Source organism: Moschus berezovskii, chromosome 11 (genome assembly GCF_049115385.1).
Source record: "Moschus berezovskii isolate FMDL1 chromosome 11, NW_MosBer_1.0, whole genome shotgun sequence".
Taxonomy (NCBI): Eukaryota; Metazoa; Chordata; class Mammalia; order Artiodactyla; family Moschidae; genus Moschus; species Moschus berezovskii.
Genome location: NC_142470.1, coordinates 281,927 through 308,631, shown reverse-complemented (window position 1 = coordinate 308,631; position 26,705 = coordinate 281,927). Strand labels below are relative to the sequence as shown.

The 26,705-nt window shown below is 58.3% G+C and overlaps 1 protein-coding gene across 10 annotated transcripts in view; it reads left to right on the top strand.

The window, feature by feature from the left end:
• The window catches only part of EHMT1 (euchromatic histone lysine methyltransferase 1), a 119,898-nt gene that overhangs the window by 92,820 nt on the left and 373 nt on the right, over nt 1-26,705 (top strand). For all 10 annotated transcript variants that reach the window (XM_055400834.2, XM_088840962.1, XM_088840961.1 and 7 more), the window contains 11 exons: nt 2,059-2,181; nt 11,640-11,741; nt 13,037-13,141; nt 17,659-17,813; nt 18,476-18,643; nt 18,738-18,882; nt 19,099-19,176; nt 19,954-20,069; nt 21,346-21,432; nt 21,809-21,887; nt 26,515-26,690. In XM_055400834.2, the coding sequence (XP_055256809.1) occupies nt 2,059-2,181; nt 11,640-11,741; nt 13,037-13,141; nt 17,659-17,813; nt 18,476-18,643; nt 18,738-18,882; nt 19,099-19,176; nt 19,954-20,069; nt 21,346-21,432; nt 21,809-21,887; nt 26,515-26,690 (1,334 nt within the window). The remainder of the gene's footprint in view (nt 1-2,058; nt 2,182-11,639; nt 11,742-13,036; nt 13,142-17,658; nt 17,814-18,475; nt 18,644-18,737; nt 18,883-19,098; nt 19,177-19,953; nt 20,070-21,345; nt 21,433-21,808; nt 21,888-26,514; nt 26,691-26,705) is intronic.

Below are 26,705 nucleotides of genomic sequence, written 5' to 3'. Positions count from 1 at the left end.
GCGTTGGTTTAGGAAGAGTTGGTTTAGGAAAAACCAACACTTCATTTGTTAGTGATCTTTACGACTCTGCACTGTCTGTCCGAGTCTGGACGTGTGATGGCTGGGCACCTCTCGGGTGAGGTTCTTGAGTGGGCAGCTGAGAGGTGTCTGGGGCGGCGCACTCCCGAGGCGGGCCGCCCTTCCCCGGAGCCCCGGCGTGCGCGGTGGGCGGGCTTGCTCTGCTCTGACTTGGACCCCACAGCGCTGCTTCTTGGAGGCCCGGCTCTCCTGGGTGCCTGCTCCCTGTTCCCCCGCTCCCAGCAGGCCCTGGCCCTGGCCCTGTGCCCTCTCCTGGTCCCAGGCAGACAGGAAGCGCCCTTATTCACGGTGTGGTCAGGGTGGGGGGCACCTATGAAGAGTGTTTTTGGTCATTCCTGGCCTGACGCGTTTCCATGCCAAAGTCTCAGTGGAAGCAGCTTCACTAGGCAGCTGCAGTGCCTAAGCAGGTGCCGCCTTCCATGCGCTGCAGTGGACTGGGCCAGTCCCAGCCTCTGTCCGCGTCCAGTTGTCCCCACTCTGGCCCCTGCTCTGGCCTCTCCTGCTGGTCATCCGTCTCTCCTGCACGTCTGTCTGTCCTGGCTCTGTCCCTGTCTGTCCCTCTAGGAGGTTTGATCAGGTCCTCTTGCCTGCTCTGCTCTGACCTGGTGCCGGCTGTGAGCTGGGAGTCTTCCGATTAGGAAGGTGCCTGTCCTCGCAGCCTTGGGGCCCAGGGAAGGGAGTGCAGTGGCTGTTGCCCTGAAGAGAGCCGCCCTGTTCTCTGGGGCTCACCCTCCATCCCCCTCCTCCCGTGTCTCAGATGACTTGGTGTCATCTCCCGGGCGCCCCACCTCTCCCTGGGATGGTCATTCACCTTCGGGCTGGCTTCCCTGCTATGGTCCTGGGCTGCCCACATGTCTTTGTGTGGGGCTTCCGTGCTGCTGGTTGGGTGGATCACTGACCAGCTCGGGTTTCAGACAAGCACATGGAGCACCAGTTCTTGCGGTCCCAGGGTCTTGGTGTTGGGCAGGGGAGATGTCCCTCTGACCCTGACCCTCTGCAATGCAGCCCCTGCCTCCGCTCTTGGCCATCAGCCTGTGCAACCCTCTCAGACCTGGGCCCTCCCTTTGGGGCTGCCTACCCCAAGGGATCAGGGTGTCAGGGGGTCTGGGGGAGTCTTGCCAGGTGTGTGACCCCAGTCACAGGCACTGCCTGGCCTTCCGCCGGCAGAGGCCCATCCTGGCTGTGCACCTGGGCAGAGCGGCTGCCTCACGCCGCTTCCAGGCCCATAGCACTGTGCCCTGCCGGCCCCTTCCCTGTGTGCCCCCCAGGTGCTGTGGGGTCCCGGTCCCGCCTTGCCCTCATCCGAGGCTCTGCCTGGAGGCCAGCGGGCCTCCTCCCAGCCCCAGCCCCCGCTGCTCAGCCCCGGCTTCTGTGCGCCCTTCTCCGTCTGCTGTTTAAGTTTCTCACTAAACCGTTACTCTTGTGCTTTAGTTGCTAATAATAAAAACAACCTTGTACCTGTTAGCTCTTTGTACATTAGTCTAAGAAATTAGTTTCTCCCCCACATAAAAAAGATTCAGCTGCCAAATAGTCGCTTTGCTGTGAGTGAACAACTCACCTTGGGCGTCTGCAGTTTTGGACAGAATTTACGCCGGGAGTCCTGCTCGCCCATTAGTTTTTAAGTACACCCACTACTAGAAAATACATGCTCGAAATGAATTTTTGTTCAGTTTATTTCAGCGAGCATTAGAACAACCCAGAAAGAGCTCCGAGGTCACTGCAAGCTGGTCCCCTCACCTCCGGGTCTCACTTTCTTATTTCTAAGGGATTGTCAGTGATGTTGCTATTTTTACCAAGTTAATTTAGAAGTGAAATGCTCTTCTTGACAGAAAATAGAACAATCACTTTGGAGCCTCGGGCTTAGACGGCAGAGAGACCTAAAGTAGCCCCTGTGCTCCCTGGGTCTCCGCAGTCTGAGCCCGGGGGCGTTTGCTCCGTGGGTGTGGCTGCAGGCTGAGCATCTGTCCCTCTTCTCACCAGGCGGGCGCCAACATTGATACGTGCTCCGAGGACCAGAGGACCCCGCTGATGGAGGCGGCGGAGAACAACCACTTGGACGCGGTGAAGTACCTCATCAAGGCCGGGGCCCTCGTGGATCCCAAGGTACTCGCCTCATACACCCCGCTCCCCATAGAGGTCCTTGTGAGGAGGAGCAGGGCCGCTTCCCTGGGACGCCTTCAGGGATTTGCGGCCACTGGACACCCACAGGTGTCTGGAAGTAGGCGGTGCAGCTTGCCCGGCGGCAGTTTACTTGTGGGCAGTACTGTGAGCACTGGCTCCACGGAGCCTGCCGCAGACAAGCACCAGTGAGGGTTTGTGTGCGGAGGGCCCGGCTCCCTCCGTCATGGTGGGAACCTCCCCTCTTCCGTCTGCTGTTCGGAGCCCTGACTCAGGAAAGCTGTCATCCTGCAAAGTGCCAGGCTGGACGAAGCACAAGCTGGAATCAAAATTGCTGGGACAAATATCAACAACCTCAAGTTATGCTGATGATACCACTGTAAGGGCAGAAAGTGGAAAGGAACTAAACAGCCTTTTAATGAGGGTGAAAGAGGAGAGTGAGAAAGCTGGCTTAAAACTCAATATTAAGAAAACTAAGATCATGTCATGCGGTCCCATCACTGCATGGCAAATAGAAGGAGAAAAGGTGGAAGCAGTGACCGATCTCCTCTTCTTGGGCTCCAGAACTACTGGGGTTGGTGACTGCAGCCTTGAGATTAGAAGACGATTGCTTCTTGGACAGAAAGCTATAACAAATGTAGACAGTGTATTAAAAGATGAAGACATCACTTTGCGACAAAGGCCTGTATAGTTAGGGCCGTGGTCCTTCCAGGGGCCACGCGTGGGTGTGGGCTGAGTGCCAAATAATTGTATAGTTATGTATAGTTAAGGCTGCGGTCCTTCCAGGGGCCACGCGTGGGTGTGGGCTGGGTGCCAAATGATTGTACAGTTATGTATAGTTAAGGCTGTGGTCCTTCTAGGGGCCACGCGTGGGTGTGAGCTGAGTGCCAAATGATTGTATAGTTATGTATAGTTAAGGCTGTGGTCTTTCCAGGGGCGTGGGTGTGAGCGTTGGACCATAAGGGGGCTGAGTGCCAAACGATTGTATAGTTATGTATAGTTAAGGCTGTGGTCCTTCCAGCGGTTATGCGTGGGTGTGAGCGTTGGACCATAGGAGGGCTGAGTGCCAAATGATTGTATAGTTATGTATAGTTAAGGCTGTGGTCCTTCCAGGGGCCACGTGTGGGTGTGAGCGTTGGACCATAGGAGGGCTGAGTGCCAAATGATTGTATAGTTATGTATAGTTAAGGCTGCGGTCCTTCCAGGGGCCACGCGTGGGTGTGAGCGTTGGACCATAGGAGGGCTGAGTGCCAAATGATTGTATAGTTATGTATAGTTAAGGCTGTGGTCTTTCCAGGGGCCACGTGTGGGTGTGAGCGTTGGACCATAGGAGGGCTGAGTGCCAAATAATTGTATAGTTATGTATAGTTAAGGCTGTGGTCTTTCCAGGGGCCATGCGTGGGTGTGAGCGTTGGACCATAGGAGGGCTGAGTGCCAAATAATTGTATAGTTATGTATTGTTAAGGCTGTGGTCTTTCCAGGGGCCACGCGTGGGTGTGAGCGTTGGACCATAGGAGGGCTGAGTGCCAAATAATTGTATAGTTATGTATAGTTAAGGCTGTGGTCCTTCCAGGGGTCATGTGTGGGTGTGAGCATTGTACCATAGGAGGGCTGAGTGCCAAATGATTGTATAGTTATGTATAGTTAAGGCTGTGGTCTTTCCAGGGGCCACACGTGGGTGTGAGCGTTGGACCATAGGAGGGCTGAGTGCCAAATGATTGATGCTTCTGAACTGTGGTTGGAGAAGACTCTTGAGGGTCCCTTGGAATGCAGGGAGATCAAACCAGTCAATCTTAAAGGAAATCAACCCTGAATATTCATTGGAAGGACTGATGCTGAAACTCTTAATACTTTGGCCACCTGATGCAAAGAGCCAACTCATTGGAAAAGACCCTGATGCTGAGAAAGATTGAGGGCAGGAGGAGAAGGTGACGACAGAGGATGAGACGGTTGGATGGCATCACCGACTCGATGGACATGAACTTGGACAAACCCTGGGTGACAGTGAGGGACAGGGCCTGCTGTGCTGCCGTCCGTGGGGCCTCAAAGAGTCGGGCGTGACTGGTCCCTGAGCAGCAGCAGCAACGAGGAAGAGAGAGGAGGTGTCTGTGCTGGAGACAGAGGCGGCCTCTGGGCACAGACGGCGCGCGGAGGTGTCCGCGCTGGAGACAGAGGCGGCCTCTGGGCACAGACGGCGCGCGGAGGCGTCCGCGCTGGAGACAGAGGTGGCCTCTGGGCACAGACTTCGCGTGGAGGCGTCCGCTCTGGAGACAGAGGCGGCCTCTGGGCACAGACGGCGCGCGGAGGCGTCCGCGCTGGAGACAGAGGTGGCCTCTGGGCACAGACTTCGCGTGGAGGCGTCCGCTCTGGAGACAGAGGCGGCCTCTGGGCACAGACGGCGCGTGGGGGTCACAGAGGGCCCGGCGGGACTGGAAAGTGCCCCTGAGGGAGCCCAATGCGTGTCAGGTCAGCGCAGAGGCATCAGCTGTATTTCTGCGCTCGCGAGCAACCCAAAAAGCAGACTAAGGACAGCTCCATTCACAGCAGCGTCAGGAAGGATGAAACACTCTGGAATGAGCTTAACCAGGGAGGCGAGAGGTTTGCACACGAACACAAAGCTGAACGAGATGCAAAAAGGCACAGACTGGTGGAGACGGTCCTGTGTTGGTGGAGTAGGAGCAGACAGAACCTTCACTCCTTGTTGTCTGCAGGGGATCCAGTCCAGGACCCCCACCGATTCCAGCCCACCCGTGCTCCAGTGCCTTGATGCGACAGTGCGACCGTCAGCCCTCCATATTGTGCTTCTGCATCTGTGGGCACTGAGTGCTGACTACTGTTAGAAAGTCTTACTGCCCAGAACCACCTGAAGATCAGTGCAGTCCCTGTCAGAATCCTAGCACTGTTCTCTACAGAGAAACCCTGAACAGTCAAAATAGTCTTGCCAAAGAGCAACGCTGGAGGCCTCACACTTCCTGACTTCAAAACTTAGGACAGAGCTGCAATAATCCAGAGTGTGGTACCTGCCTCGAGATGGATGCATGGGGCAGCGGATGGAGAGCTGTGCAGAGACGGACGTGTGGGATGGCGCAGAGAGAGCCTGAAGTGCACCCTGCGGACACGATTGGGTGATTTCTGTTATGGGCCCAGACCATCCAATGGCAGGAGAGGGTGTCTTTTCACCACAAGTGCTGGGAAAACTGGACTTCCACACACAGGGGAGTGAGTCAGGGCCCCTTCCTTATTGTGTATTCACAAGTTAACCCAAGGGGATCAGAGACCTACATTCAGGAGCTAGAATTGTAAAACACTTGACAGGAAACAGGGAAAGCTGTGTGGCGTTGGGTTCGGCAGTGATTTCTTGGACAGGACACCAAAAGCACAGACCATAAGAAGAAAATAGGTAACTGAAACTTAATCAGAATTAAGATTTTGGTCCATCAAAGGAGAATGAAGAAACCACCGCCAGGAGAGGGAAGTATTCATCAATTCTGTGTCTGCTGGGCCTCACTCTCTAAATCATGCAGACATGTCCTGCTACTCGACGACAGGCTGTAGCCCAGCTTAGAAGTGGGCAGAGTTTGAGCAGACATTTCTGCAGGGAAGATAACTTATATTTGAATGGCCAGTTGGCACATAAAAAGATGCTCAACATCATTAGTCATTAGGGAAATGCATTCAAAGCTGTAGTGAGACCCCACAGGACAACTGTTGTCTAAATATCAGAAAACAAGTGCCAGCAAAGATGTGGACAGGTTGGAATTCTCGTACATTGTTGGTGGAAATGTGAAGTGATGCAGAAACTGTGGAAAACAGTCTGGTGGTTGCTCAAAAAAAGTAAATATTTAGTTTTAACTGTATGATCCAGTGATTCCAGTCCAGGGTGTGTGGCCAAGGAGGCAGGAAGCGAGGACACAGGTAAGTACACACCTGCCTCTCCGCGGTGTTTACAGTTACCAAACAGTGGAAGCAACCCAGGGCCCACTGACGTACGGTGGGTCAGCCAGATGGATCTGTCCCGGAGGTGGAGTGTTGGTCAGTCTTCAGAAAGGAAGGAGATTCCAACACAGGCTGCAACACGGTGAACTTGAGAACGCTACACTGAGAGAAGGGAGCTGGCGCAGAAGGACGGATGCCGTATGACTCCACTTATGTGGAGAAGCTGACCAGGCGGACTTAGAGCTGAGGCCCCCCCGGGTGAGGGCAGGGACAGGCTGAGAGTGCTGCTGAGCTCCTGCCTGGGCTTGGTGGGAGGTCCTGAGAGCAGAGTGGTGACGGTTGCATGGTTTGTAGAGCAATTAATGAGGCCATGGAGTGGCTCGAAAATGATTAGAATGGCGTTTTAGGTCAGATACACATACATAGTAACAATAAAAGTGTTAACTCTTAGAGCCTTTCACATTAATACACATTTTTTCCACTGAAAAAGTCATCATACAGTTCATACTAATTTATCAACTCCTTTCTCCCATCAAATTCTATTTTTTATGTCATTAAATGTTATTCTATATCATTATTTCAAGTGACTATGTTATATTTTGTGATATAATTTGTGTCATTTTTGCCAGATTCACTAGTTTAATATGTGGATGATCAATTTTTATTATACACAATGCTTCATAGCTAAGTCTTTTCATATGTTTGTTTTAAGACAAATTTTTCTGGACAAGGATTTTTGGGATCAAGATACATAATGATTTTTAAGGTTTTTGATCCCTCTTTCTTAAATGCATCCGGAAGTATGTGAGCACTCATGTCCCTGCACTCTCACCAACACCAACCATTACAGTTAAAAAAATACTCACAGTTCGATATGCAAAAATGGTTTTTTCTACTATTTTAATTTGCTTCTGTCAAAGTAAACAGTTTTTTGTATATAGTTATTTACATATGCGGAGTACACCATGTGAAATGCTGAGCTGGATGAATCACAAGCTGGAATCAAGATTACTGGGAAAAATATCAATAACTTCAGACATGCAGATGATACCACTGTAAGGGCTGAAAGTGAAGAAGAACTAAAGAGCCTCTTGATGAAAGTGAAAGAGGAGCGCGAAAGATGTGGCTTGAAACTCAGCATTCAGAAAACTGGGATCGTGGTATCTGGGCGCATCACTTCATGGCAAATAGAAGGGGAAACAGTGGCAGCAGTGGCAGGTTCTTTTTTCTTAGCTCCAAAATCACTGCCGAGGGTGACTGCAGTCATGAGATTAAACACACTTGCTCCCTGGAAGGAAAGCTATGACAAACCTGGAGAATGTATTAAAAAGCAGAGACATCCCTTTTCCAACAAAGGTCTGAATAGTCAAAACTATGGTTTTTCCAGTAGTCGTGTACGGGTGTGAGAGTTGAACCATAAAGAAGGCCGAGTGCTTGAGGACTGATGCCTTCAAACTGTGGTGTTGGAGAAGACTTGGGAGTCCTTGGACAGCACAGAGATCAAACCAGTCAGTCTTAAAGGAAATCAACTCTGAATATTCATTGGAAGGACTGATGTTGAAGCTGAAGCCCTAGTACTTTGGCTCCCTGATGAGAAGAGTTGACTCGTTGGAAAAGACCCTGATGCTGGGAAAGATGGAGGGCAAGAGGACGACAGAGGACGAGATGGCTGGATGGCATCACTGAACCAGAGGAGATGAGTCTGAGCAAACCCCGGGAGGTAGTGGAGGACAGGGAAGCCTGACTTGCTGCAGTTTGTGGGGTCACAAAGAGTCGGACCCGACTCCACAGCTGAACAGCAACAACAAAGTTACATGAGTCGTGGATGTTTTCTCAAGGCAGCGTGCAGTCCTTTGCTTTTGGTGGGTTTTGAGGTCTGGCGCCCTTGAGCTGCTCTGTAAACACCTGCAGGTGAGTGTTAGTCCCCCATCAGGGCGGGCAGGGGAGTTCTGCCTAGTGCTTGGCCAGGGGGCAGTTTCCTGGCCCCGTCACTGAAGCCAGTGCCCAAGCAAAGCACTGCTGCAGAGGCAGGTCAGGATTGAGGGCTTTGTAGGAGTAGCTGTACCATCAGAACAAGTGGCTGGTTCAGGTCTGGATTGGGCAGTTCACCAGTGAGCCCAGCTGCACTCTGGGTGCCATAGAAAGAGGGGCCCTTGAACCCAGGACCAGTCACAGAAGACACTCTGTCTGAGAAACAGTCTGTAGGATAACACTGAGCTGTCTGTGTGGTTCGAGTCCCAGAGAGGAGGGAGACCCAGTGGAAGAAAATACATTGAAGGGACGTGGTCATAAATTTTCCAAATTTGATGAACCAGGTTCAAGAATCTCAGCAAACCCCAAACTGGACAAATGCACAGGCTGCTATGCCAAAATTCATCATGTTAAACTGTAGAAAGCCTTAATGCGGCCCGAGAAGAACAGCCTGGTACAGCATATGTAAGTGAGTGCTGCATGTGCTCGCCAGCTTCCCACCTGAAACCATGGGGGCCAGGAGACCATGGAGTGATTTTCTTATTGTGCTGAAAGGGGAGAAGCCTCCAGAAACATGTCTGCCCAGAATGCTACAGCCAATAAAAGTGTCCTTCAGAAGCAATTGTGAAATAAAACATGTTCAGGTGTACAAAAACTGACAGAACTTAATACCAGATTTGCAGTAAAGCCGGCTGGAAAATGTCATCCTTGGAAATAATGAAAATACCAAGAATGGTGAATTAGAAAAACTTATTTTCTGTACATTTATTAAAAGGTGAAGGCTGTTTAAAGGAAGAAGAGTATTGTGGGACGGGGCTGACACAGATGGGACGCTGACATGGCAGCGGGAGCTAGGGGACAGTGGGGGGCGTGAGCGCAGCCCTCGGGTCAGTCCTGGGGGTCAGTGCTGCTCTGAGCTGGGGGCAGTCAAGGGTTGTGATCCCGCAGAACACTGAGGGGTAGCTTCAAAGAGGCAGAGCTGTAAGGAAAGATTTTCTAAAGGTAGTAGAGGAAGTAAAATGGAATCTTCTAAAGTACTTTTGTGACTGGAAAGCAGGAAAAGAGGAGTGAAAACAGGTGGGAACACAGCACGATGGTTGTCTGACCCAGAGCACATTGTAGTTCCATCCAGCGTTGGAGGATGAAGCCCTGCAGCCCGAGGAGACGTTTGAGCCGGTGAACAGACGAGAGCCAGCCCTGCTTCCACAGAGAGCACACACGAACACACGGAGAGCACACGCGAACACACGGAGAGCACACGCGAACACACGGAGAGTACACGCGAACACACGGAGAGCACACGCGAACACACGGAGAGCACACGCGAACACACGGAGGGCACACGCGAACACAGAAACCATGAACACACGGAGAGCACACGCGAACACACGGAGAGCACACGCGAACACACGGAGGGCACACGTGAACACACGGAGAGCACACGCGAACACAGAAACCATGAACACACGGAGAGCACACGCGAACACACGGAGAGCACACGCGAACACACGGAGGGCACACGTGAACACACGGAGAGCACACGCGAACACACGGAGAGCACACGCGAACACAGAAACCATGAACACAGCACACACGAACACACGGAGAGTACACGCGAACACACGGAGAGCACACGCGAACACACGGAGAGCACACGCGAACACACGGAGGGCACACGCGAACACACGGAGGGCACACGCGAACACAGAAACCATGAACACAGCACACGCGAACACACGGAGAGCACACGCGAACACACGGAGAGCACACGCGAACACACGGAGAGCACACGCGAACACACGGAGGGCACACGCGAACACACGGAGGGCACACGCGAACACAGAAACCATGAACACAGCACACACGAACACACGGAGAGCACACGCGAACACACGGAGGGCACACGTGAACACACGGAGGGCACACGTGAACACAGAAACCATGAACACACGGAGAGCACACACGAACACACGGAGGGCACACGTGAACACAGAACCCATGAACACACAGAGAGCACACCCTGACACAGCACAGTGACCATGTCGGCCACACAGTAACATGGAGAGCACACAGTGACACACGGAGAGCACACGTGAACACAGAACCCATGAACACAGCACACGCGAACACAGGGAGGGCACATGTGAACACAGAAACCATGAACACACAGAGAGCACACATGAACACACGGAGGGCACATGTGAACACAGAAACCATGAACACACAGAGAGCACACACGAACACACGGAGGGCACATGTGAACACAGAACCCATGAACACACAGCACACACGAACACACGGAGGGCACATGTGAACACAGAACCCATGAACACACGGAGAGCACACCCTAACACAGCACAGTGACCATGTCGGCCACACAGTAACATGGAGAGCACATGCTAACACGGGGATCGAACACGCTAGCACGGCACGCTAAGGCAGAGGACACTGCCACACGCACCAGGCAGGAGCGAGCAGGGTGAGGGCACGTCAGGCGCGTGGCGAACAGGAGCCAGGCACAGCAGGTGAGGGCACAGAGCACTCAGAGGCTAAGAGGGGAGGCTGCCTTTGCTTCCAGCTTTGGGAAGGGTTTCTTCAGCAGGACACAGAAAAGTACACAAGAGACTGGTACTGTTGAGAGTGTCAGGATTCAGGATTCCCAGGCCCTCGCTGGGGGGCGGTGGTTAGATTCGGCCTTCCAGTGCGGGGGTGCAGGTCCAGCCCCTGGTCAGGGAGCCGTACCTCAGAACCAAGAGACGGTAACTCAGAGGCAGCGTTGCAGTGAATTCAATCAGGACTTTTAAAAATGGTCCATATCAAAAAAAGAAAAAAAGATTTTTCGCATTTGTGTTGAACACAAGATACACGGAGATGGGAGGGGCCGCATAGTGCGGAGGGCCCCCTGCAGGTGGAGGGTGGCCAGGTAGCCCCCCGCCCCCAGCCGTGGAGTCCTGTGAATCCCGCAGCTGAGCCCCCTGGGAGGAGCACGCATCACTGCTGTGGGGTGGGGGTCTCAGGGTCACGGGGCACCCAGGAAACAGGTTGCAGAGTTTGCTGCATCTTGCACCACAGAAGTCCTAGCAGCCCAGTCCTCCTTGACCAGCGACACAGGCTGGGCTGCCCCGCATCCGTGAGTGCTGGCGAGCAGGTGTGCCCGGCGGAGCCCTCAGGACGTGGGACTGAGTGTCGGTTGCATAAGGGTGTCTGTCTACACGTCACAGCTTAGCGCGCGAAGTTGTTTCTGGACGCGCACATGTGTAGTGAGAGCCTCGGGGGGCGCCCACCTGCGAGCATCCATCTGGCCCATGCGCTCGCCTATCTGGCCTCAACTCTGGGTGTGGGGTGGGGGGTGGGCGGTGGCTCTGGTGCTGGGTATTCCGTGGCTGAGGCAGATTTAGGTTCTTGGGAGGTGGAGACTAAGGCCAGCCAGCAGCCGCGCAGGCCGCCGTGCTCTGGGCTCGGCAGCCGTGGGGCATCGGGCTGGGCGAGCTCAGCGCCCTGGGGCTCCTGGGACCTCAGTGGCTCTCGTGTTACAGGATGCAGAGGGCTCCACCTGTTTGCACCTGGCTGCCAAGAAAGGCCACTACGATGTGGTTCAGTACCTGCTTTCAAACGGACAGATGGACGTCAACTGTCAGGTACACACCCCGTCCGCCCATGACGCCGCCTCATGGCCCGGCCCCGGGACCCGAGACGAGTCCTTGGGGTGGTCCCGTCCCCACCTGTCCTCCGGGGCCACCCCCGCGGGGCCTGGAGACCTGGTGTCTTCTCCACAGCCCCGTCTGCCTCCTGGCCTGCTCGCTGGCTGCCTAGAGGCCCATCTTCAGGCACTGCCGCTCGGGCGGGGTCCCAGCCTCCATGGGCCGAGCTGCCCTGTGGCTTCTCGCCTCCCCTACCAGCGCTGGCTGTTGTCGAACGTTCCGTCTCTTCCCATGTGTTTGCTTTGCGTCTGCCTGTCTGTCCAGTTGCTGTCAGGATCCTGGGGTGTCCTGCAGTGCCCAGCACAGAGCAGGTCCCGTGCACGTTTCCTGACCTGTGAGGGGCTGGGGGAGAAGGTGAGGGTGTGGGGAAGGGTCCTCCCAACTCTCAGGGGCCCATTCCTGCCCCTGGGACCCCGCACGGGGGCGCGGCTCCCCGCAGGGAGGTTTGCGCCCCTGCGGGCCCGCTTCCCCGGCTCAGGTCCATCTCCTGCCCGGGCACGCTGGGCTGTGCTACCCTGCCGTGTCCTTAGTCCTGCAGCAGGCTGCGAGCAGTCTCACTTCAGTTGTGGAGGCTGAGTGCGTCCACGGGAAGATGCGGTGACTGGGGCAGGCAGCAAGTTGTGTTGGCAGGGACTGAGCCTCTGGCCGTCAGAAGAGGAGTTGGCCACGTGGTCCTTGTTGGCTTAGAGCTGCTCCTGGTTTAAATAAACCCCCGGGACCGCCGAGTGGGGTGGGGGCAGGGTAGAGGAGCAGCCGGCTGGGCAGGACCGCGGCCTTGCCAGTGGGCATGGTCAGCTGGGTGGGCCTCTGCCCCCTGCCCTCCTCACGGCCTCCTCAGCCTCTGAGCCGGTGTCTATAGTTCAGCCCTCGTACGTGGTCTGTACTGGGACCACCGGGGGGGCAGTTGTGTCCTGGCCGCTGCTTCTCACCAGCCGGGCACACTCTGCCCCGGCCCTGCTCTCCGCCCTGGCCCTGCTCTCTGCCCCAGCCCCTTTTGTAGGTGGTGCTGTCCGGGTCGCAGGTGTGCTGAGCTGCCGGGTGGCCTGCCTGCGCTCACCAGAGTCCCCGGGCAGTGCTGTGAACCTCGGTTTCCTTTAGCAGGATGGGGCCTCGGGTCGGGGCCCCCACTCCTACCCACTCCCTGGGGCCACTGCTCAGGTCCTGAGTGACGGCTCTGTCTCTCCTCGCACATCCAGGGGCTGTGATAGGTTTTTCTTTTTCTTTGAAACTAGGATGATGGCGGCTGGACGCCCATGATCTGGGCCACTGAGTACAAGCACGTGGACCTTGTGAAGCTGTTGCTCTCTAAGGGGTCTGACATCAACATCCGGGATAATGTGAGTCTCCCTGGTGGAGGCCCTGGAGGAGGGGCAGACATAGGGTGGCTGAAGGCACTTTGGTCGTGGAGGCCGTGTCCTAGCGCCTGCCCTGACCTCTTCCCGTCCAGTTGCCTGCGCGCGCTGATCCAGTGCAGCCTCCTGTGTCGGCCAGGAGTTGGGTGTGAACTGAGTGGCACAGGCCCTGAGACCCACCTCTGGTGGAGCTGTGTCTCCAGAGGTGTAGAGACACTGACTCCTGTGTCTGTGGTGGGGACGGCGGGCCCAAGGCACACCACCCCTGGGCCGAGGTGTTGAGGCGCCGGGCTCTCTGGGAGCAGCCTTCAGCTGTGTGTTGGTGGGACTGTGTGCTTGAGGGCAGCACCAGGCACTTCTGATGAAGTTGAAGGGGAGTCTCGTCTCGGGAAGGTTTCGGGGGTCCCAGGAGCAGTAGGTGGTGGGGCTGGCAGAGCTGGGGTCTGCTCTGGCGTGAACCTGTGTGCTGCCTCCCAGGCGAGGGACAGGGTTCCTGGGACACAGACGGGCTGTTCTCATGGAGCTGTGTCCACCTTTGCAGAGTCGCCAGAGCCGTAAGTAGGAAGCTGGCCACAAGCTCATGGTGTTGATGATGGAGTAAGGCAGGAAGGCACACCCACCCCCACCCCTCTGCTCGGAGCCCCGAGTGGACCATGTGAATACAGGATGGGAGTGGTGGCTGCTTTGCAAGAGGATCCTCCCCACGGAGACTGGGAGCAGTAACCCCCACCAAGGGCACTGCTGGCTGGGGGCGTCTGCCAGCTCCAGAGAGCTGGGCCCTGGGGCCTGATATACGCGTTTAACTGGAAATACCCAACATGCCTTAAGCGGACGTAACCAGTGCTTCTTAACCAGCCATACCAGATACCTGAGAACCAGTCGTCTTTAACAGACATAACTAGTCCTTCTTAACCAGACTTGACCAGACCCCAAACTGGACACAGCCAGGCTTCCACCTTCTGTCACCGAGTAGGCCTCACAGCCTTGCTCCTTGCAGTCCCGCCCAGGTGCTGACCTGGCTGCCTCTCTGGCTGCGTGGAGCCGCCTGCTCATCCGTTCTGCGTGTGGGCCGTGGCCGGGCTCTCTCCGACTGCCAGCCCTGCATGGGGAGTGTCTCCCTGTGGGCAGGTCTGACTGCTCCACGCTCTCCTGCTCTGAATGTTCTGGGTCTTTGTCTTGCCTTCGGGTCTTTTGTTCATTTTTTCCTGGGTTGTCCGTCTTACTCTCAGGCTTGGGGAGTCTCTGTATACTCTAGGCAGAAGTCCTTCATCAGATTGTGTGTCTCATCACTCTCAGTTCAGTTTATGAATTATTTTCTCTGTGTGTGCGCTGCGTTGCTTCAGTTGTGTTGACTCTTTGTGACCCTGTGGACCACAGCCCACCAGGCCCTTCTGTCTGTGTGATTTCTCAGGCAAAGATATTGGAGTGGGTTGCCATTTTCTTCTCTGGGGGATCTTCCCTTGCCAGGGATGGAAACTGTGTCTCTTAGGTCCCCTGCATTGGCGGTGTGAAATCCCTGCCCCACGCAGACGCTCCGTTTCTGCTGCTGTAGTCTGTAGGGTTAGGTGTTAGGTGCATGGTAGGAAGTGGTTGGGCTCTCTCTTCTTGGCGCGTGGACCTCTCACCATTGCCAGCAGTGTGCATAGGAAGCGGCCTTTCCTCCTTGGTGGGCTCTGCCCCGTGGCCACGCTTGGCCTTCCGGGCCTGGGCCCTGTCCGTGCGCTGGGCCGCGCCCTCCTGACGAACGTCGCTTCAGGGCCTGTGAGGAGAACCTCCCAGTAGCCGCTTCCATTTCTTCCTCCCCAGCTTCGTGCTGTTCCTCTCATGTATTTTACTAAATAAACAGCACAGTATGGTGCTATTCGTTTGCACAGCGGTGGTCTCTGGGAAAGGCTGGTGTCTGGCTCCCAGAGTCCCCTCTTCCTCTGACCCCTGTGTCCACTGCCGTTTCCTTCTGCGTGTCTGAGGTCCATCAGCATTTCCTGCCGTGCTGGGTGGCTGGTGGTGACGTCTCAGCTTCTTAGTGCCTGCAGAGTCCTTTCCCTCACTTTTGAAAGGTGTCCTTCTGGGTGAAGAGTTGTGAGTGATGGCTGGTCTCAGTGCTTTCCTGAGTCCTGGCTCCGCGCGTCCCCACTGGGAAGGCCTTGCTGGCGGCCTTGTCGGTTTCTCTGTGTCACGTGCCTCTTTACTTTTGGGTCTTTTAAGGTTGTCTCTTTGTTACTGGGGTTTGGTGGTCTTACTACAAGGTGCCTGGTGGTGTGTGCATGCAAGTGTGCATTCAGGGTTCATGGAGCCCCCTGGGTCCGTTGTAGGGGGACTTTACCAACCTGGAAGCTTCCTGCTTACTTCTTCCAGATCCGCCTCTGCCCCACCCGCTTTGGGGAGGCTCTGGTTCCGTGTGTTCCGAGAAGCTGTTCCACCGCTCACTGAAGCCCTTTTCATTTGCTGAAATCGTTTTTCACTCTGGGCGCGTCTGCTTCGTTAACCCTAGCTGACTGGCCTTCTCCTCCACGGCGTCTGTCGTGCCGCTGAGTCTGTCCAGTGTGCTCTCGCCTCGTGCACTGTGGCCGTCAGCTCTGAACGTTCTGCAGGGCCTTCCCGGTATTTTCTGAGGCATGTCTCTTCTGAACACAGTTGTTCCAGCTTCTCTGATGCCCAAGTTTGCTGGTCTACCCTGCGTGTCATTTCTGGGTTTGGGTAGTTGGCTTTGCTGCTCGTAGGTCTGGTTTCCCGAGTCTTTGCATGTCTGGGAAGCTGACACTGGACGCAAGACGCTATGAACTCACCTTGCTGGGAGTCTGTCTTCAACCTCGTACCCAGTGCAGCAGTATTATTTGGAAATGGCCCAGTCATGTGGGGTTTTGCTTTCTAAGTTTGTCAGGTGGTCCAAGCAGGTGTCAGCCGAGGCTGGTCATCCCTACTGTGTGGGGCCAGCACTGAGCCTTGTGCACCGATGTGTCCTTCTGGAGGCCCAGGCTTGGAATGTGCAGCCCTCCAGAGGCTTCTCTCAGCCCATGGCTGGCCCTCACCCCTGGCTGCCTTGTCCTGGGGCCGCTTGATCTGGAGCTGAGAGGGATGGTGAGCCAGCGGCCACCTTGCTCCCCCCTCGGGGTGCAGCCCTTCACTGCCTGATGTCCAGCTCCTGAAAACTGTTCCTGCCCGTGTTTCCACCGAGGTGTGGGTGGGGGTAAACCTGTTGTGGCCCCTCTTGCCCCTCCTTCACTGGTCACCCGCCAGACTTGTGGGCCTGTTGTGAGGTAGCGGGGCCCAGGCACCTCCCCAACCGCAGGCCTCGGGGCTGGGACAGGCTCAGTTCTGCTGATAAGGTCGTGGAGTGCTCTGATGCAGGAGTGAGAATAGGCCCCTGGGGGGCTCTGTTTCACTGAGGAGCCCACAGGTGTGTGGCAGGTGGAACCTGGGGCGGGGGCTTCAGAGATCGATGCTGGGGAGAGGAACCCAGGACTGACAGTGGGTCAGCCCTTTGCTTTCTCTGTGGACTCAGCGAGGGGGGCAGGCCTGGGCACCTTAGCTCCTGCTCCACTGCCGTCTTCCTGGAGGCGGCTGTGCTGGAGGCCTGGGACGTACGAGTTGTGGGGATGGGGTGCTGGGCGGAGCAGGGCCCGGCCTCCCGGACGTGCTGTGCCCTCTGCCCACACAGCAGAGAGCGGAGGCCACAGCCCTGAGGCCAGTGGCCGGAAAGGGCAGCGGGAGCTTCGCTGGGCATGTCTGCAAGGGAGGCAGGGCTGGGGCAGAGCTAGGGGCCGGGGGCGGAGCCAGGATCCGGGAGTGGATCCCGGGGCCGGGGGCGGAGCCGGGGGTTGGGGGCACCCTGCTCTGGAAGCCAGGGGTCCCGGCCGCTCTGGGTGGGCTCTCTGTGCACGTGGCCCGTGGGCGGCAGGTTGGCTGGTCTGTGGTTCTTGTTTAGACATTGTCTTGACTTTTAGGTTTGCTCCTCATTGTTACCTTCTGTTGTTTTTTATTTATCTTTCCTTTTCATATGTTTTTTTTTTAACTTGTAGTCTTCTAACAGACTTAACGTGGTAGATTATATCACGTGTATAATCTATATGTGATAAGGCATGTATTTTACATATGGCACAGGTACTTCAAAATTTTTCTTTGCATCATTTAAAGTTTTTAGTTTTTTGTGAAATAAAGTTTTAATTAGATTTGCCTTTTTCAAATCTTATAGAAGCATCAATCTATGCTACAGTCATAACTGTGTTTCAAAAGGAACATAGTTTTAAAACACAGGTAAATTGGCCCTAGATGGTGTGTCGTGTACGGTGTAGCCCAGTTCAGAATTCAGGAGGATGTTTTCTGTCTTTAACCTACTCTGGTGGGCTGACGTCTCTGGGGTCGCACAGAGTCGGACACGACTGACGTGACTTAGCAGCAGCACTATAACGATGTACGTTTTAATAAAAGCAAGACAGAACGGCAGGAAGCCTCTGTCGGGTGGCCGCAGGGCCCTGGGGCTCACCCCTGTGTCCCCCGCCCAGGAGGAGAACATCTGCCTGCACTGGGCGGCCTTCTCGGGCTGCGTGGACATCGCCGAGATCCTGCTGGCCGCCAGGTGCGACCTGCATGCGGTGAACATCCATGGGGACTCGCCCCTGCACATCGCGGCCAGGGAGGACCGCTACGCCTGTGTTGTGTGAGTGGCTCTGGGGCGCTGGGGACTTTCTGCGGCGGATGGGCCTTTCCCGTCAGGCCTGCAGTCAGTGTAGTTCGGGAGGATTGCGGTAAAAATCCGCCATCCTGGCGGCTTCCTGCTCAGGGCCACGGGAGCGGCACCCTTGCGAGGGCAGACGGGCCGCTGGGAGCCTCACTTGCCAGAGCCTTTGCTCTACTCCAGGCGGAAGCTCAGGGCTGTGTGGCCCCATCCTCCCCACACAGGGGCCTGGGATAAGGGGTGCCCCTGCCACGGGGCCTGCGCCCTCCGGATGGGGTTCCTGAGGGTGCAGGGCTCTGGCGCCCTGTTGGACCCTCCCTGGGTCAGGCCATGGCATCGCCTGCCATGTGCTGACTGAGCTTGTGGCTAAGAGGTGTCGCTGTCCTTTCATCCCGAGGGTGCGTTTAACAGAAAAGCTGAGAAAATTCGAATGCCTTCCCTAGTTTCTGTGTTCTTCCCATGAAGGACCGTGCTGGTGGGGAGGAGGATGTGTCTGTGTGATGGCTGGAGGCGCTGGTCTGCGGGCTGTGCCGTCTCAGAGCAGACGGCGGGTCCTGTTTTCACGGGTGGGCGTGCTGCGTGCGTCTTGTTGTTGAGTCTCGGACTGAAGGGCCGAGTGTCCTGTGCACTTGCTCTCCCTGCAGCCTCTTCCTGTCCCGGGACTCGGATGTCACCCTGAAGAATAAGGAGGGGGAGACGCCCCTGCAGTGCGCCAGCCTCAACTCGCAGGTGTGGAGCGCCCTGCAGGTGAGCCAGGCACTACGGGACGCGGCCCCTGACAGGCCCGCCCCGGTGGAGAAGACGGTGAGCAGGTGAGGAGCGGGGAGTGGCCGGGGTGGTGCAGGCGCAGGAGGGAGCCGGGCTCACCCGGAGCTGATGCGCCCCCCCCCACCCCGCCCACGGCAGGGACATCGCTCGGGGCTACGAGCGGATCCCCATCCCCTGCGTCAACGGCGTGGATGGCGAGCCGTGCCCCAGCAACTACAAGTACGTGTCTCAGAACTGTGTGACGTCCCCCATGAACATCGACAGGAATATCACCCACCTGCAGGTTGGCTGGGGGCCCTGGTCCAGGCGGTTGCTGGGTGGCAGGAGGGATTGCTGGGTGGTAGGAGTCTTGGGCCCAGGCTCGGGCTGCCCTTTGCCCTGCTGGCCTGGCTCTGGCCACTCCCCCCAGTGTCTGCCCAGCTTCCCCGAGGACGGTCCCCAGGGCTGGGAACAGTGTGGGGCTGTGGGGTGGGCGCCGTCTGATGTGGCCTCCCCGCAGTACTGCGTGTGCATTGACGACTGCTCCTCTAGCAACTGCATGTGCGGCCAGCTCAGCATGCGCTGCTGGTACGACAAGGTGAGCCGCCGGCTGCGACTGGGCCAGGGCGGGGCAGGGCGGGGGACAGGGCGGGGCTTGGAAGTGGGGGCGGGCAGGGCGGAGCCCGTGTCCTCAGGGTGGGGGCTGGGGCCAGGGCGGGGTCCCCAGCCTGGCTGTGGGGCTGGGAGGGCACTGCTGAGGCAGGAGCCCCCGACCTTGGTTCGGGGGTCAGAGGTCATTATTGGGGGCAGGAGCGGGGTGCCCTGGGGTGGGGAGGGCACATAGGCCCCACGTGGAGGCTGCTGGCACAGGGTCGTCCTTAGGGAAGACCGAGCATCAGGGTCGCCCAAACAAGAGGCTCAGGCCTTGTCGGCGGGGCTCCCAGTGCCTCCTTGGGGCTTGTCGTGCTGACAGGGGCGGGGCCGGCATGCTGTGATGGCTCAGAAAGGCCTCTGAAGCTGCCAGGGCCCCAGACTCTGCATGGTGTAGATGGGCGACTCACGGCGTCCAGGGTGTCAGACAGAAACGCAGTGCTGGGTCCCTCCAGAATGGGGGTTTTCAGAGGGGCAGGGGGTACAGGCAGGCGGTCCAGGTGGGAGGCCACAGGGCAGGCTGCAGGGGCCTCGGGAGGTTGAGAGGATGCCGGGAACGTGGGCAAGGGGGCCAGTCCGGGACCAGGAACCAGCCACATGGACTCTTGGCTAGAGGCTTCCCCTGGCCTTCCTTGTCCTCCCCGGTGGAAGCCAGCATTCTGGGGGCGTGTTCATCTGCGGAGGCCTTGCTGTGGGTGGCAAGCCCTTCTTGTGTCTGCCCCAGGATGGCCGGCTGCTGCCCGAGTTCAACATGGCAGAGCCGCCCCTGCTGTTCGAGTGCAACCACGCCTGTTCCTGCTGGAGGACCTGCCGCAACCGTGTGGTGCAGAACGGCCTCAGGTGAGCCCCGGCAGCACCAGCAGCTCTGCGGTAAAGGGTGCAGGTGGTCCGGGCCCTTGGGCAGCTTGTGGGTTTCATGTGTGTCCACAGATGGGAGAAGGTGTGTTTAGTGCGTGCGTGTGTGTGTGTGTGTGCATGTGTGCATGTGTACGTGCATGTTCCTTGGAGCCAGGTCTGTGTTTCGGGTTGATGTAAAGAGCAGAACCTGTGTGTGAGCGTGTGTGTGCGTGTGTACGTACGTGCATGTTCCTTGGAGCCAGGTCTGTGTTTCGGGTTGATGTAAAGAGCAGAACCTGTGTGTGAGCGTGTGTGTGCGTGTGTACGTGCATGTTCCTTGGAGCCTCAGCCTGTGTTTCGGGTTGATGTAAAGAGCAGAAGCCGTGTTTCCTACCTGCTCAGATGTGGGTTCAGGTCACACAGCCTGAAGGCGAGGAGAGCCAGGCTTCTCATGAGCCGCCTGGTCCAAGCTCACGAGTTCGAGCCTGTGTGGATACTTGGGTCCCCTTGCAGTGCACCCTGGGTGTCGTGGAGGTAGTGTCTGGTGTAACACCTGTTGTCGCTTAGATATGTGTGTGTTTGGTCTGCTGACCACCCAGAACCAGACTGTGGGGCTGTGGTCATGGAGCTTTTCTCTGTGAAATGCTCGACAGTTGAAAAGTCTAAGATCCTAAGGGCAGATTTATGTTCTGTGTAAGTTTAGTTGAGCGTTAATGACCTCAGTATTTTGGGGTCTGTTAACAGTAAGTAACTTTGCTGCACCCTGTGAGCAGCCCACACTTCTGTGTCCTTGTGTGTGGCTGGAAGTCCTTGGGGAGAAGACAGACATGCCTGTCTCCCTCGAGGGCCCTGGAACACAGACACAGGCGGATGCCCTGACTCTTGGGGCCGGGAGGGGCCACCCCACTCCCAGAGGTCAGCTCAGCCTTGCCGTTGACACGCCGCCTGCACCCAGCTGCGTTCCAGTCAGGGCCAGCAGGCCTCTCACCCGCCTGGTCCTTGTCAGAGCCAAGGCTTGACCAGCCTGGTCCTGTGCTGGGCGCTGGGGTCAGGACCCTGAGGCACAGGGAGGGCAAGTGGGGCCAAGGCCCCCTGCGTCCTGAGGGCGTGAAGGAAGGTGCAGCGTGGTGGTGGGCCTGGGTTGCTCGGAGCCTCTTTTGCTCCCTCACCCGGCGCTGAAGTGTCTCCAGACACGACGGCGGTGTTCTCTGTCCTTTACTCCCGGAGCTCACATGTCACTCGTGAGCGGAGTGAGCTGGGACATAGCTGTGTTTTCCAGGGCGAGGCTGCAGCTCTATCGGACACAGAACATGGGCTGGGGCGTCCGGTCCCTGCAGGACATCCCGCTGGGCACCTTTGTTTGCGAGTAAGTGAGTGCCACACTTCTGGGCCCTGCCCCTGCGGTCTTAGGGTGGGGCGGTGTGGGGGAGGGGCAGTGGGTGAGCCCACCGCCCTTGTGACCCAGACTCGCCAGCAGGGGCTGCCCAGGCCGGCTGTGTGGTACGTGCAGCGGGCAGCTCCTGCCCTGTCTGCTTTTACGCCTGCACTTCCTTCCCAGCTGGGAGCTTGTTTTAGAAGGTCTGTCAGGGTCAGGGTCTCCTGATTCCCAGGGATGGTCACTTTGGGCCCCTGGTCAGAGGGTCTCTGTGTCCTGGGGCCCAGGCTCAGTTCACGTTGAGTCACAGCAGACCGTCCTTGCGTGGGGCTCCTCCGCATTCTCACTGCCCTGCCCTGACCCGCAGGTATGTCGGGGAGCTCATCTCTGACTCGGAAGCCGATGTGCGGGAAGAAGACTCTTACCTCTTTGATCTTGACAACAAGGTAATGCCGCCTGAGGGGTAGGGCATGGCGCCGGTGGGACTGTGGTGTGGCGGTGCCCACAGGCAGGATTGGGTGGGTACGGAGGCTGGGCCGCCCTGGCCCGTGCTGGCCCTTCTGTTGGGCTCAGGCATCTGCAGTGGGGTCACCGGACCCAGAGGCCCTGTGTCTGTCCCGCCAGCCTCCTGAGTGTGGGGCTGGGACGCACCTCTGCAGCCCGAGCCCGCCTCTCAGCAAGGGTGGAGGCCCCGTGCGCAGGACGAGCCTCCGTGTGCACCGAGGGTCACATGCGTGACTGGGGCGGGGGGCAGTGCTCTGTGTCTCGGCTCCCTCCCAGGGGCTGGCGGGGTCACTGGACTCCAGCTTCTTGGCTCCGGGCCCTGGTTTCCAGGGGCTTCTGAGCTGGCGCAGCTGCCCTCTGCCTTGCCCTGGCTCCTGAGTTGCTCCATGGTTCGTCAAGGCTGCCCTGGAACTTGCTGGAGCGCACAGGTGCTGCCAGCAGGGGCCCTCAGATGCCCAGTCCTTCTCAGCAGCCTGAGCCTCTGAGCCCCGCTCTGTGGGTCGGGGTGAAGCCAGGCGCTTGCTCTCACGCCTGCCTGGCGTGGCTGTGTCTTCTGAGCACCCTGCTGAGTGGACACGGTCCCCTCACCAGCAGATGGTCCCCTCCCAGATGGGCCACTGTTCCCGCCGTGGATGAAGGAAGCTTCCAGACCCCAGGCTCCCATGCGTGTGGGTGCTCAGGGCTCTGCTGCAAGTTCCTCAGGAGTCGCGTGATTGGCTGGAGGTCATATTCAGTGCTTTTCTGCGTCTGCTGAGGCCCCTGTGCTCCTGCAGTCTCTGCCCTACTTGCTGGAGTCATACTGAGGGCGCCTCCCCTGTGCGGCCGCCACGCTGGCCCGCACTCGCACACCGCTCGCTCGGTGCATGCGCTGCGCTGGTCGCCTGCATGGCTCACACGTGCCCCAGCGTGATCTCCGGGCACCACCCCCACCTGCCTGTGGTCTGTCTGCGTCTGGGGTCCCTGTGGTCTGTCTGCGTCTGGGGTCCCTGTGGTCTGTCTGCGTCTGGGGTCCCTGTGGTCTGTCTGCGTCTGGGGTCCCTGTGGTCTGTCTGTGTCTGGGGTCCCTGTGGTCTGTCTGTGTCTGGGGTCCCTGTGGTCTGTCTGTGTCTGGGGTCCCTGTGGTCTGCGTCTGGGGTCCCTGTGGTCTGTCTGTGTCTGGGGTCCCTGTGGTCTGTCTGTGTCTGGGGTCCCTGTGGTCTGCGTCTGGGGTCCCTGTGGTCTGCGTCTGGGGTCCCTGTGGTCTGTCTGCGTCTGGGGTCCCTGTGGTCTGTCTGTGTCTGGGGTCCCTGTGGTCTGTGTCTGGGGTCCCTGTGGTCTGTCTGCGTCTGGGGTCCCTGTGGTCTGTCTGCGTCTGGGGTCCCTGTGGTCTGTCTGTGTCTGGCGTCCCTGTGGTCTGTCTGTGTCTTGGGTCCCTGTGGTCTGTCTGTGTCTGGGGTCCCTGTGGTCTGTCTGTGTCTGGGGTCCCTGTGGTCTGCGTCTGGGGTCCCTGTGGTCTGTCTGCGTCTGGGGTCCCTGTGGTCTGTCTGCGTCTGGGGTCCCTGTGGTCTGTCTGCGTCTGGGGTCCCTGTGGTCTGTCTGTGTCTGGGGTCCCTGTGGTCTGTGTCTGGGGTCCCTGTGGTCTGTCTGTGTCTGGGGTCCCTGTGGTCTGTCTGTGTCTGGGGTCCCTGTGGTCTGCGTCTGGGGTCCCTGTGGCCTGTGTCTGGGGTCCCTGTGGTCTGTGTCTGGGGTCCCTGTGGTCTGTCTGCGTCTGGGGTCCCTGTGGTCTGTCTGTGTCTGGCGTCCCTGTGGTCTGTCTGTGTCTTGGGTCCCTGTGGTCTGTCTGTGTCTGGGGTCCCTGTGGTCTGTCTGTGTCTGGGGTCCCTGTGGTCTGCGTCTGGGGTCCCTGTGGTCTGTCTGCGTCTGGGGTCCCTGTGGTCTGTCTGTGTCTGGCGTCCCTGTGGTCTGTCTGTGTCTGGGGTCCCTGTGGTCTGTCTGTGTCTGGGGTCCCTGTGGTCTGTCTGTGTCTGGGGTCCCTGTGGTCTGCGTCTGGGGTCCCTGTGGTCTGTCTGCGTCTGGGGTCCCTGTGGTCTGTCTGCGTCTGGGGTCCCTGTGGTCTGTCTGCGTCTGGGGTCCCTGTGGTCTGTCTGTGTCTGGGGTCCCTGTGGTCTGTGTCTGGGGTCCCTGTGGTCTGTCTGTGTCTGGGGTCCCTGTGGTCTGTCTGTGTCTGGGGTCCCTGTGGTCTGCGTCTGGGGTCCCTGTGGCCTGTGTCTGGGGTCCCTGTGGTCTGTGTCTGGGGTCCCTGTGGTCTGTCTGCGTCTGGGGTCCCTGTGGTCTGTCTGCGTCTGGGGTCCCTGTGGTCTGTCTGCGTCTGGCGTCCCTGTGGTCTGTCTGCGTCTGGGGTCCCTGTGGTCTGTGTCTGGGGTCCCTGTGGTCTGTCTGTGTCTGGGGTCCCTGTGGTCTGTCTGTGTCTGGGGTCCCTGTGGTCTGTGTCTGGGGTCCCTGTGGTCTGCGTCTGGGGTCCCTGTGGTCTGTCTGTGTCTGGGGTCCCTGTGGTCTGTCTGGCGTCTGGGGTTCCTGCTGGTCTTCGTCCTGCTTGCCTGTCGCTGCCTGTTCCTGATTAGTTTTTGTTCGGGTCAAACCTGCCTGAAGGGCATCAGGGCGTAGGCTCCCTCATCTGGTAGCGCTTGGTCGCATTGCGGGGACTGAGCTGCAGCTGCCCCCTCTGAGTCTGGCTCAGCCTCCCCTGTGGTGAGCCCAGCCCGGCCGCCCGGCCCGCAGCACAGCCAGGACCACCCCAGGTGACCTCGCCTCGGAGCTCAACCCCCTGGGGTTCTCTGTCTGCTGCTGCTTGAACATCGCTAGTCTGTCTCTGCCTCTGCCTCTGTAGACCAGGCTGCTGGTCTGATTTTCACCACCCTTGACAGGCGGGTGTGCGGTCACTGTCGGGAGATGGGAGGAGGGCCATTCTGGGTGCCCCAGTGGCCCCTGGCAGAGCGCCCCTCAGAGAGACCGGCTGCCCTGCAGGCCCTCAAACCTCGCGCCTGGGGCTCTCTTCCTTGCTCCGCCCAGCAGCGTGGGCCCGGGTGTTCAGTCCCGTGACACATTCATTCTGGGCATGTGACAGGGCACGGATGCCCCACGATCCCGCCACCCCAGCTCAGGCCCGAGACCCCAAGTGCCTGCACCTGCTGGGCGCCCGTGTTCCCGAGCGCTGGCGTTCAGAGTGCCCGCACCCGTTGGACACCCACCCCCACCCCACCCCCATCGTCCGAGGTGGCAGGGCACTTTAAGGCCTTGCTATCCGGGTGTTTACTGGGTCACAACACCAGTCCTCCTGGTGCGGATCTGCCCATCTCCTTGCTGTTCTGGAACCTTCCAAGCGTCCACCCAGCTGTCCTCTGCCTGCGTCACCTGGCTCCCTGGGTGCCCACACCCAGCACCTTAGAGCTGTGACTCGGGTTCAAGTGGGCACGGGCTCCTTCCCCACCGTGTCTGTGCTGAAGGACCAGGTGTGGTGGCTTTTGATAAGAGACGCTTTGAAAGAGCAACACGTTCATCTGAAAAGACATGTTTTAAAGACCTGAGCAATGTTTGTTGTAGGAGGGCCGTGGTGGTTCTTGTGGAGGGAATTTACAGGACCCAATGAGCAGTCTGGCTTTCAGGACGGGTGGCCAAGTGCCCAGGACGCATCTTGTGGGAAGCGTGGGGGGTGTGAGGGCTGGAACTGGGGACTGGTGGGCATAGGAACCCCCGCTCGTCCCCAAGGAGTCCTGAGTCCCTGGGGGCCGCCCCGGTCCTGAGGAACCCCCGCTCGTCCCCAGGGAGTGCTGCGTCCCTGGGGGCCGCCCTGGTCCTGCAGGCTCAGGCGGGCTTGGCCACCTTGTGTCCTGGTGTGGGTGCTGCGTCCTCGGGCCCTCACTGCCTCGGGGCCAGCCGTGCACCCCTTCCTCCCGCATCTGGGATGAGGACCCTTCTGTGGCCCCTTGAATCTCTGGTTTAGCTTAGGAAGCTTCCTTCCTCCAAGGATTCCCGTCTCTCACCTCTGTAGACAAAGCCACAGGAGGGGGAGAATTGGCCCAGATGCGTGCCCACCCCCAGGAGGTCAGAGCCCACAGACACGGTGGTGCTCGGGGCCCCTTGCCCCTCCTCGGGGGCTCGGGCCAGGGGCCCTTGCCATGTGGCCCTTCCTGGTGCAGGGGAAATGCGGCTTTCTCAGGGCTCAGCGGTGAGGCCAGACCTCTTAGGGTCAGGTCTGGCCTGGGTCCTTGCCACTGTCTGTGCCCACGGGGTCACCACTGCCCTGGAGGCTGCTGTTGGCTAAGTCCCCTCAGAGGGACCCGGCAGCCCCCCACCTGCTCCTCTGTCTCCCCACCCTCCTGTCTTGTCCCTCTGCCCAGTGCCCCTCGGCCCGCCTCTTGGGTGCTGTTCCTCCCTCTCCGTCACCGGGTCCCTGAGGGTCTGTGCTGCCCCGTGGTCCTCGTGGAGCCCGGCCCCTCTCTGGGCGCCCGCAGCGCAGTCCCTGTGAATCCTGGGTCTGCGCTCGTTGTCACCGTGTGGGAGCCCCAGCTGCTCAGCGCGTCTCTCCCGCAGGACGGAGAGCTGTACTGCATCGACGCGCGTTTCTACGGCAACGTCAGCCGCTTCATCAACCACCACTGCGAGCCCAACCTGGTGCCCGTGCGCGTGTTCATGTCGCACCAGGACCTGCGCTTCCCGCGGATCGCCTTCTTCAGCACCCGCCTGATCGAGGCGGGCGAGCAGCTGGGGTAGGTGCCTGGGCG